The sequence below is a fragment of the Bremia lactucae genome, linkage group LG1 (genome assembly GCF_004359215.1).
Source record: "Bremia lactucae strain SF5 linkage group LG1, whole genome shotgun sequence".
NCBI classification, from domain to species: Eukaryota; Oomycota; class Peronosporomycetes; order Peronosporales; family Peronosporaceae; genus Bremia; species Bremia lactucae.
Genome location: NC_090610.1, coordinates 10,324,152 through 10,335,123, shown reverse-complemented (window position 1 = coordinate 10,335,123; position 10,972 = coordinate 10,324,152). Strand labels below are relative to the sequence as shown.

At 46.4% G+C, this 10,972-nt stretch overlaps 1 protein-coding gene across 1 annotated transcript; it reads left to right on the top strand.

Moving 5' to 3' along the window:
• Window positions 1-2,448: 2,448 nt before the first annotated feature.
• Window positions 2,449-4,401, top strand: CCR75_009095 (uncharacterized protein; the record flags this gene model as incomplete). Its single annotated transcript, XM_067967141.1, has 3 exons — window positions 2,449-3,636; window positions 3,698-3,859; window positions 3,937-4,401. The coding sequence occupies 3 exons, from the start codon at window positions 2,449-2,451 to the stop codon at window positions 4,081-4,083; spliced, it is 1,497 nt and encodes a 498-aa protein (XP_067820198.1). The 3' UTR covers window positions 4,084-4,401.
• Window positions 4,402-10,972: the final 6,571 nt, after the last annotated feature.

Below are 10,972 nucleotides of genomic sequence, written 5' to 3'. Positions count from 1 at the left end.
GATCTCATAGCAGTGCGCTTTGTGCGCACTGGAAAAGATAAAACAAATGAGTCAGCAGAAAAAAAAATTCTGCTGGCTCGAGAATCCGTAATCCGTTTCGTATAGGATTTCATTGCTAACGCAAAGGACCGTTAGAAACGGGACGCAGACAAACATGGAAGAGCAAATGTTCTTTTATTGAAAATTAATGACCTAGAACTACTCTCTACGGTAAACTTACCTAAGCGTGTAGTTACTAATGTGGGTAGCAGTAAACTACTACCCAAGTTCATTGGGCCACTCCGTGTACTGCATCGCGGAGGCAATGCGTACCCAATAGAATTACAACATAGGATGCGTTTGCATCCTACGTTTTACTTTGGTCGGCTCCGCCCGTACCATCAGTACGCGGTTTCTTCCAAGGACGGATCTGACCACCCTTGTCAAGAATCCCTAAAAGATTCTTGTGGTCACGAACCAGATTCTCATTCTGGATCTGGAGATTCTCATGTCGGGTCCGAATATCCTCGAAACCGCGATGAGCTGACGACAGCTCATCACGAAGATCGTGATATTTCCGTTCGTACTCCAGCATTGAGTACGCGCTCTTCGGACGGTTTTCCAACCGTTCGATATAGTGAGCTTGCTAAGTGTTAAATTCATTTAACGACACCCCCCGTTACATCATTCCTCCCTTAAACGACAATCACTTTGAATGTTATTAAATAGAGTGGTCATTATAAGACCACTTAATTGAAAACGATGTTGATTGTCAGAACCATCATTTTCAATTATATTGCATGGTTAACGAGTCCATGCGGTGTGTGAATAGTGCGGCGCCTTCGGCTGCGGTACATGCAGCCGCGGGCGACGCATTATTGTCTCTTGCGGCAGATGTTTTGTCTGCCGTAGTATCATCTTCCCCCACAACACAAACTGTTGCGGTCTCCAGTGCCGTCACCCGCACTTATTTCTGTGCGTGGTGATGACGATGGCGTAAGCCATCGTAATAACAGTTCTTGTGGTACCCCTGCTTCAGTGGGTCCCACTCAGGGGAGTGCAGACAATAAAATGTCTCGTCTTTCCCCTGAGAAAAAGCCGTGGCTTTTGCCGAACGGCTAGTCAGTAGCTTGTCTGGAGAGACAACTCCTCACAATAAATATCTTTTATTTATTGCGACAAAGCTACATGGTCTTGATCCAGCGCGAAGAACTTTTGCGATAAGGAAGATTTTATCTCGATGCTTTTCTTAAGCATCGATGGTATAGTGGCAACAACACGCGAGATAAAATCCCGTTAATGCAAGCCTGGAGCGCATTTTTTTCCCAATGTCAAAGACATTGGATGCGAAGCCTGGCTTCAAAGTCCTAACGCGATTTGCGTTAAGTTTGAGGAAAGAACTCCAACCGGTGCAAGGTTTAAAATTGCATCGGTCGTCTCGTGAGGCACGACTTCCATGCCTCACGTGGGGTGATCCGTGTCCATCTTGAGTCAACAATACGAAACGTGAAAGGGGATGTTTACTCCCTTTCATCACCCTGGGGAAGGGCTCGCATCTCTATTGAGATGCCGATGCGATTGACGTTTTTTGCAATCGATTTACACGCGCCAGGGGCGCGCGTTTTTCAATGGACCCTCTAATCCATCTGATGAGTCTCGTTATACTAACGGACGAGGCCCTCAACGTCAACAACCAGCTGGGAACGAGGCTCCCATCTGTCATGCAAAGCTGAAAAACCGCGCTTGTTAACCAGATAACTCGTTCGCTGCCCCTTCACATCACGGTGGCTTTGAATACGTTCCACAAGGAGCCGTTGGCCACCGCGGAACTCCACCAAAGGTTGTATTGGAGGAGGTAAAATTAGATCCGAACCCTGTGTCGGATCAAGAGTCGAAGATCAACAAATTCGACCGCTACCTCCATGTATTGGAGGATGGTCTTGAACACGCGCGGTAAGCGTCACTCATTGGAGTAAAGCTTGTTAATTAATATATTATCTAAAAGGTAGATAATATTTGAAAATATTACAACCCATAGTAATATTCGGAATGCTTATCCATTGGTAGATACAGGCCATTATATCTACTTGCTCCGCGGTCCAGTCAGCACGGGACGCGCGCAAAGAGAGAGACAGATTAGATTTTATTTCATGTTCTGTATTAGTTTATAATTAAGTTAGTAGTAAATAGATAGAAACAGAAGAGCTTAATTATATTGAATACAGTTTACTTTTAACCCTCTTTAAAGGAAGTGTATTAAAAAGAGTCTTCCTCTGCACGTATTAGTGCACGTAAAGTGACGTGAGGCAACCACTTGCATTGAAGCAGTGCGAAGTGGACTTGTACTGAAGCAGTACAAGTCGGCAGTGCCCGGTTAACACACCCTTACTTTTGATTTTTTTTCCCTAAAATAAGCAATTAATAAGCTTAACAAATAGGGCATGTCATAGTTGCGAGGTATTTCGTGCAATGGCCGACGTTAGCGTTCGCTATGCTTGCAAATGTGGACACCTGGCGCCCGTAAGTTTACTCTTTTACAGTGAAACGCGTCAAAAACTGGTGTGTCGTCTACCACAATGCAGCGTGGAGGAGTTTGAATCTTTCTACTGTGGAAATTTACTGGTAAATATGCCATCAAAGGAAGCATCCATGTATCAGAACCGCTCAAGCCGATGCTTTAGTTGCCCCACGTGCCAGACAATACTTTCCACGGCATTTCACGAAAGCTGTCAGGGCTACTTTCTACTGTGTGCGCACTGCCGCTGGGACTCTTATGAGCTAGAATGGGTAGACGATGACCCGGACGCGTTGATTATGGCAGCTATCACTCGCGAGCGTCAAGCGGTTCACGAAGATGTATTTCAGGCATTGCAGTCGTATTACATAACTCCCTCGGTATCTTTGGCTAGTGGAGGCAACGCTGCAACGATGACATCATCTTTTAAAAATGCCTTTGGGCGTGGTAGCTCACTTCAGGCGCTTGCGGACTCAATGAAAGAGCTTCAGCGTGAGAACCACATCAAAAAGTTTAAATATAAAAGACTGGTTGCAATGGGAGGATGGAAGTACGATCAGGCGCTGAATAAGTTGCAGGAGAAGGAAATGAGGCTGATTGAGAACAGACTCGAACATCAATGGCCCGAGTTAAAAAAGCAGCTTGCGGTACTTCAAAACGAAGGGGCTTCTTGGAAGGAAGACACACCAGAGATGACGCGTAAAATGTTGAAAGTTCTTTCGCAAAAATGTGAAATGGGCGAGGTGTCGACGCTGCACCAGCGGCTGCAGAACCCGTTAAATCAGTCACGGGACGTGAAGTTGCTTACCCCTTATCGGCCACTGCTGCGCGCAAAGCGCGCTTGGCGTTGTGCCGAGTCGATTAAACATGGCACGGCTGGTATTCTTGTAAAGCCCCAGATCAGTCCTATGAGTGGCGATAGCTCGTTACCCGTATCTGCGTCTTGGTTTAAGAAAGCTAATTTAGCCGCATATCACGTGCCCATTGTTACCTTCCAGCGACTACCATACCGTGTTGAAGGTACTGGAAATCTGGAATGCGTTCTTTTTGTGGAAAATCCACTTGATGATGCAATCCGCATCACTTTTCGCTCTGCTTCTGCAAATTTGGGAGCTGGTGGTGATATACGTGAGAATGGACAGGTATACTTTTTGTTGACATAAATAATTTGCTATTCTTTGGATTTCATTTGTGTTTGATTAGGTTTTACTGCAAGATTTGACTCCAATTATTGTTGGCCCTTATGAAGACCCAACTCTTGCGGATGCTTTCATTCAAGAGGAGTTGCCATACGGTGCTAATGGTGATATTCCCAACGCGATTCTGCTTCAAGCTGCCCGAAATTATATTAAGATAAAACTCTCGGTAAGCTTATTTCTTACGATGTTATGCGTAACTAATTGCTTTTACATTGTATAATTACGATTCGCTGCCACTGGCAGCTCTTGATAAAACCTGTTGATTCGATCTCAATTATTTCTGCACGATTCATTATGGACACAGAAAAGTTTGATGAAGACGCGCATGAAGTGATTGAAAATTCACTTCTTACTGTCCCAGTTGTTATTACGGCCCCAATGCCGTCATAGCTGAGTTGTGTGGCCGGGTGTGCAACTCGCTATGATAGTACGTTATAAATTTTGGCTGTAAGACGCCTTTATTGGGATAATTAGACATTTTATTACATTTAAGCTGCTTAAATCGGCAGATCTATAAAGGCGGCAAAATTGTCGTACTGTATCAAAAAGAACGAGCTGTGAATTCACGCGTTTTGCGCTTTTTTTTAAAAAGTCATACCCTGGTAGGCAAGCTCAAGCCTAATACAAATTTAGACAAAGATATAGCAAATGATGCAACCTTCCTTCCAGCTATTCACTACTGAAAAATTCTCACACTGTAACCGACATCCGCAATAGGAGGCATGGATATTGTAGCGGAGCTACCTTCGCTCCTAAAGTCAGAGGAAGACTTTCAGACTCAGAGAGTCACTTGGTTCTATTGAACTGAAGGCACTTAACGCTTTAAGATCAAAAGGGGAACTGCACTTTATTTAATTATTAAAATCTAAAAATCTTATACTAGGTAATTAAAATAGATTTTGGCCGCCAGATTAATATCTGGTGGCGACCACATTTGTTACCCATAATAAATGGGATCTAAGAAACTAACTATTTTAAAATTAGATAAAAGGATATTTTACCCATAAAGTAAATGTACCATAACAACGGTTCTCCAACCAATGTGTGCCCCATTACACCCTCCCACATCAGACTGTTGACACCGAGTGACAACATTCGCTTCATTTCCTCTTTGAGGTTGGAACCTAAACAGCTAACCGTTTGGTTGTGTCTTCCATTCCTTTGTCTAATGACAATCAAGCGTGTGTCACAGACTCTTAGCACCTTCCTCGACGATGAGGGAATGGTGGACTTTGAAAGTCACTCTCCATCCGAGAAGGAGGAGAAAGAGCGTCGTTCTCTCACGCCTTCTTCTCCGGATGAACGTCGGCGGGCCCCGAATCAGAACCCAGAACGTGGTGCCACTGATGTATTAACTGCATTGAGCAGGACACGCGACCCTGAGTCCAACATCATTACGAATCCGCTCGATAAAGAGCCAGAGCAGATAATCCTCATAGAGGAATGAGCTCGTCGTCGAGCTGCCGAAGTAGCGAAAGCTAAAGCTCATACTGATTATAGATTCACTCCGCTAAGTGCGGACGAGCGTCTCAACGATATAGCGGGTCACAGCTTGAGCACCTGGATCTCAGGTGACCCGGCGAGGACGCCGGAGGAGATTGCTGCCCGCGACGCTCTTCATGAGCAATACCTTGCGCCGAAGGTAATGAAGCGAAGCCAGTATCTGACTCGTTTACGTGATCAAGCCCGTGGGGCTTCGGTGACCTCCATGAGGGAACTTCCGATCGTTTTGCTTCCAAACGAAACAAGAACTAAAAACGAAGTCCCATTTGGGAAATGGATTCACTGGGCCCGCAAACTCCGTAATATCTGGAATACCCGAGAGTCTGCGGATAGAGGTGATGTTCGTTTGGAACGGAAGCTTTGCTTCGACTTTGCTAAGCTTAAAAACAAAGGCCAGTTACGTATAACATTTATGCCACAAAACGAAGAAAGGCCTAGCCAATATTTCAGTGCTTCGGTTGACCGTACAACCATTGATCGAAGCCGCACTGAGGCTTTAAATCTGCCTAATCCCACGTTTAGTGGTGGGAAGCGTCGTTTGACGCGAGTTGACCCTGTACTTCGCGCTCAAAAACGTCAACGGCGTACGGGCAATCTTGCCGAAGAGGTACCTCGAACTCCCAAGAGTTTTCAGAAGAGGGGTACCCTAGCCACTTCACCAGATACTGGTATTGACCCTCACGACGACGTCGCTTTAAACGTTTCTCCACATGAAATTGAAGGTTCCCCCGCGCACAAGCAGCGTGGGAGGGGGCCGAAATTTCGGCGGAAGCATTTGATGCATTACGGCACGAGGTGCAACTTCTTCGTGAGGTCCTTGCTCGGGTTGAGAGCTCTTTTGAGGCGGTTCGGGACCGTCTTTCGACGCTGGAGCATCAGCAGCGTCGTTTAAAGGGCCAGCTGGACATCCTGGTGAGGATGCAGCAATCTGCGGCACGACCGCCTGTCTCGGCGCAAGCGCCTTCAAGTCCACGTGGGAAGGGTCCCGATATGGCTTAAGCAAGCCAATGTAAAACACTGGGTGTGTACGCAGCTTGCTGGGAAGGTTTAGCGTATAAGCTAGGCCCTTCTTGGTCATGACCGTAAATGGTCCAATAAAGCGCTGGCGCAATTTGGTCTTGAACACCGCGGAAACCAAGTTGGTAGGTAGGTTTTTAGCGTTTAGTAACACTCGGTCTCCGACCATATAAGAATTAATACAGCTTCTGCTTTGGCATCTGCTTGTTTTTGTGTTTGTCTTGGCTATCAGCCATCGTATCCCTTACATGTCTTAAGACACTAAATCGCGTCGCGAGAAACTCGCTTACTTGTTTCCGAACGGTAACAGGGCTAGTATCAGCAAGCCTATCGGCCAATTCTCCCCCACCAAGCCCTCAATTACGCAGTGGTATCGTTAGTGGAATGCGCGGGTGGGTAAGACCGTTTATATAGAACGGAGTATAGCCTGTAGAGGCATGTACAGCGTCATTTAACGCAAACTCCTCCACTGGGAGCATTGAGCTCCAGCGCTTTGGTGTCTGAGCACACACACTGCGTAAAACGTCTTCAGTGACGCGATTCACACGTTCAGTTTGACCATCGGTCTGCGGATGGTCCGCAGTGGACATATCCAATCAGGTGCCAAGCACTCGGAAAATTGGTTTCCAGAAATTACCCGTGAAACGGGGATCCCGATCAGAGACAATTGCCACTGGCAAACCATGTTGTCGAAACACGCGATCGATAAACAGCTTAGCTGTACCCTCTCCGTCAATGGAATCCGGCACGGCCGCTAAGTGAGCCATTTTGCTCAAACGGTCAACAAAGACCACTATGCCGGAGTTACCGGCTAAATCTTTCGATAGACCGAAAACAAAATCCATACTAATGGACTCCAGCATCCTATGGGGACGGGAAGACTCGCCAGTGGCGCAGCAGCATGTGCCGAGGGTTTAACCCGTTGGCACGTTTCGCTTGTGCGAACATATGTGCTGACCCATTTATAAAGTTTGCACCACCAATAACTCTGGCTGATAGAGCCGTAGGTCTTTTCTCTACCGAGATGACCACCAAGGACAGTATCGTGTGCCTCATATAGGATTCGGTACTTCAAATCCTCATCATGAGGAACAACGACACGCGGAGGGTCCGCGATGTCTGTGCAATAAAGCAACAGGTCGTTATCGATAGAAAATCGATGTAACCTTGCACGCCAACGTGCCGGCAATTTAATACCTGAATCAGAGTTCTTTAGAGCTCGTAGCAGAGCTACACACTGTTCATCCTCGGCGTAAGCCGAACGGATTAATTCAGGAATAGGTGACATGATAGTCGTTAGATGAGAGAGCTCATAATCCGGCCTGCGTGATAACGCATCAGCCAAAGCATTCTGCTTGCCGGGTTTATACTTCACCTCGAAGTTGTATTCCGCGAAAAAGGATAGCCATCTGGCCATTCTCTGTGAGAGATGGGGCGACTTAGTCACCGTGCGTAATGACGCGTGATCTGTATATATCACAAACGGCTTAGAGCCGAGCAGATGAACTCTAAATTTGACGAGAGCATACTTCATAGCAAGTAACTCTTTGTCATGAACTGGGTTGCTCTTTTCTGCAGCTTTAAGCTGTCTAGACTCGAACGCAATAACACGTTCATGCCCATCAACATCTGTTTGTAACAGAGCACTGCCAATGGCAAAATCTGATTCGTCACAGACGACACTTAAAAGGCCAATTTGTGCTTGGCAGTGCCAGAATCGGGGCATGGGCTGGCTCAGAATAAATGGTATCGGTATGCTTAGCACATGAGACTATCCTTAACTGGTCGAAAAGCATTATTTTCGGTGCTAGTCCAGCACCATTCTGTATCCTTTTTAAGGAGATTAGATAATGGCCTAGCCAAATCAGCGTAATTTTTCGCTGTATTTGTGTAATTAATTGGCGAGACCCAATTACGCAAATCCTTTTGGCTTTTAAGAACCGGTCAATCAACTATGGCTTTTACCTTAGCGGGATCCACTCTAAGGCCTCGCTTTCCAATGAAGCATCCTAAAAAAAATTTCGTCTGTGCTAAAATGCATTTAGATGCATTGGCATACAATCTGTTTTGTGCGCATACACTCGAGCACTGCTCGCAAATGGTCAAAATGGTTTTCCATATCCGACCGACCCTGGTCCGCACGGCTATGGACAAAAATGTCATCGAAATTAGTCTGTGCGTAACCTCGATGAGGGCGGAACAGTTGCGTTACTAGACGATTCAATGTTGCCGGGGCGTTGTGAAGCCCTTGTGGCATACCGAACCACTCCCTAAGCATTCCACTTGGGTGGTAACCGCTGTAAGCGGGATATCGCTAGCTCGCATGAGCAGTTGGTAGTAACCATCAACTTAGTCAAGAATACTGTACATTGTACATCCCCCTATATTGTTCTATAGAACATCCTTTCTAGGAATGGGAGTTTGTGCTGGTATAGTGGCAGCATTAAGCTTATTGTAAGCATGTACAATGCGCTGTTTACCATTAGCTTTTTGACACAAAATGTCGGTGTCGAATGAGGACATTTGCTCTCTCGTACCATTCCAGCCTCGTGCTTAGCACGGAAGAAATCGTCAATGACGTCACACTGCTCCCTTGGTAAAGGCCATTGTCTTGTGTCACAGTATTTGGTTCCCGGAACCAAGTCAATTTTATGACGAACACCTCTATCCGGAGGTAAAACAGATTGTGGGTTATTACATACCACATCTTGGGATTCCTTAATTAAGGAATAATAAGGGATCCGTAGGATCTTTAAGGATCGATGACCCACTTCGCGCACTAAGTGCAGCTTTTGTGTCATCCAGGACAGCTTCGTCGAGAAGTGACGATGAGTTTAACTCAACCATAGGTCAAATGACCACCGTTTCAGATAAGTCACCAGCTTTTGAGGCTCACCGCACTCATCAATAGACATTTCGTCTAGCTCTAAAAGAGCATGTAACGAGGGGATTACCGCAAGGCTAACTTCCTCTTCAATGTTACCGGTTACGCCATTTACAAGCGTATGTAATTGCTCACTCGTATCACTTGGTGAGGGTATACACGCTTCGTGTCCATCCTGTCTTGGAGTGGAGACAATACGCCTCTAAGAGGCCGGGACATTCACGTCCCCGAATTTTCCAGCCTGGTTTGGTTCTATTCAAGACATGGTGTCTAATTTGACATCCGACAAGGAGTTAGGTAAATCAACCTCCTTATCCAGCGAACGCTTACGTGTCGCTTTACGAGCATAAGATAGGTTTGATTCAAATGCCCTGGCGAACCGCCAATAGTGTCACTATTGACACTCAGTATGGTGCCACCTCGGCCGACCATACTCGGTGGACTTAGACGTGCCACTCCACGTATCTCAGTGATATTGCACCCTTGATGATTCGGCCTTAGGCCAACAATGCTTTCAGCATTTAGTGAATCGTTATTATAACGAGTGTCACTCGACGGAGTACGTGCCGTTCCACTTATTTCTGCTGAGTCGGGCACATAATTAATGTTTTATTAACATTAGCGTTTGTTAACTCAGACATGCCAATGTCTAAAACACTGACAGCCTCATTCAATGATCCGCGCCGATAGCGCTTTTGTTGCCTAGCAAAGGTGGGTTCATGACTCTCCAAAACTTTGCTAGTAACATTGCGCGTGGTGCCTAAGGTCTTAGACCTCCAATCGATCCATGGCTCATGGTGTTTACTCCAGGCCATACCAAGGATGAGATCATATCTCGAATCCAAATCAAGGACGAGACAGCGTTCCATACTTTCAAAGTCCAGAAACTTTATATTAAGTTCATTGGAACTTGGGAACAGTGACACGAGTCCCAGTCGCTCAGCGAACAGTGATTGTATCACCTTTATGCGCTCTAAGCGCCTCAATTTATTGTTGACTTCCTTCAAGGAAAAGGCGTCGAGCTTAATTGCAAGACGCTCCTGAGTCAATTAAAATTGACCACGGCTTATCAAAGCCCTTTACAGTCGCTTGAGCGACTAGCAAGCCAGGCTTGTACTCTCGCCCCGTGCCATTGAACACTGAGCTAATTGGGGCTAGGTTCTGTTTACTCGCACCTCCTCGATGTTCAACAGAGCCTAGGTCTTCCCCCGTAGGGCACCCGCACCTACTGGGTATCGACGTTTTCCCGCACCTTTTGGGTAACGACGTTTTCCCGCACCGTACCAGATCTCTGGTATAGGTCGGAGCTGAACTCTTTAGAGCTTTACGCGAATTTCGAAGAGGGCAGGCAGGGCGTAAATGTTTCGTGCTTTCGCACATATAACATCTACGGATGGTCTTATGCTGTTCCACAGCTTGTAGTGCCTCTTCTCCTTCCTCAACGAGGCTTAAATCCATCCTAGGATGAGGTCATACGGACTCGCCAAGGTTCCGCTCTATTAGACGGAACCCATGTGCTCATAGAGCTTGTTCGGTAGACAGGCGTGCTTACGCGAGCAGACTTAAAGTCAAACTCGGCGCGTAGCGCTATGGCAACTGCCTCTTTGAACGTAGCCGGATGAGATCGGAACAATTCCGTCCGGGCAACGCCCTCATTGAGACCCCAAAAAAATTTACGATAGTTGCTTCTTGCATCGGGCCTTGAAGCATAGATGCAATGAGTGTTCTCAACTCCTGGGCATGGTCCTCTAGGGCTCGTTTACCCTGTCGAGTCGCTATGAGCCGTGATCGTATGCGTAAAGCCTAATCAGGCGGTGCAAACATGCTGGTCATTTGCTGAATTACCGAATCCCATGAGAAAAAAAAGCGTCGTCT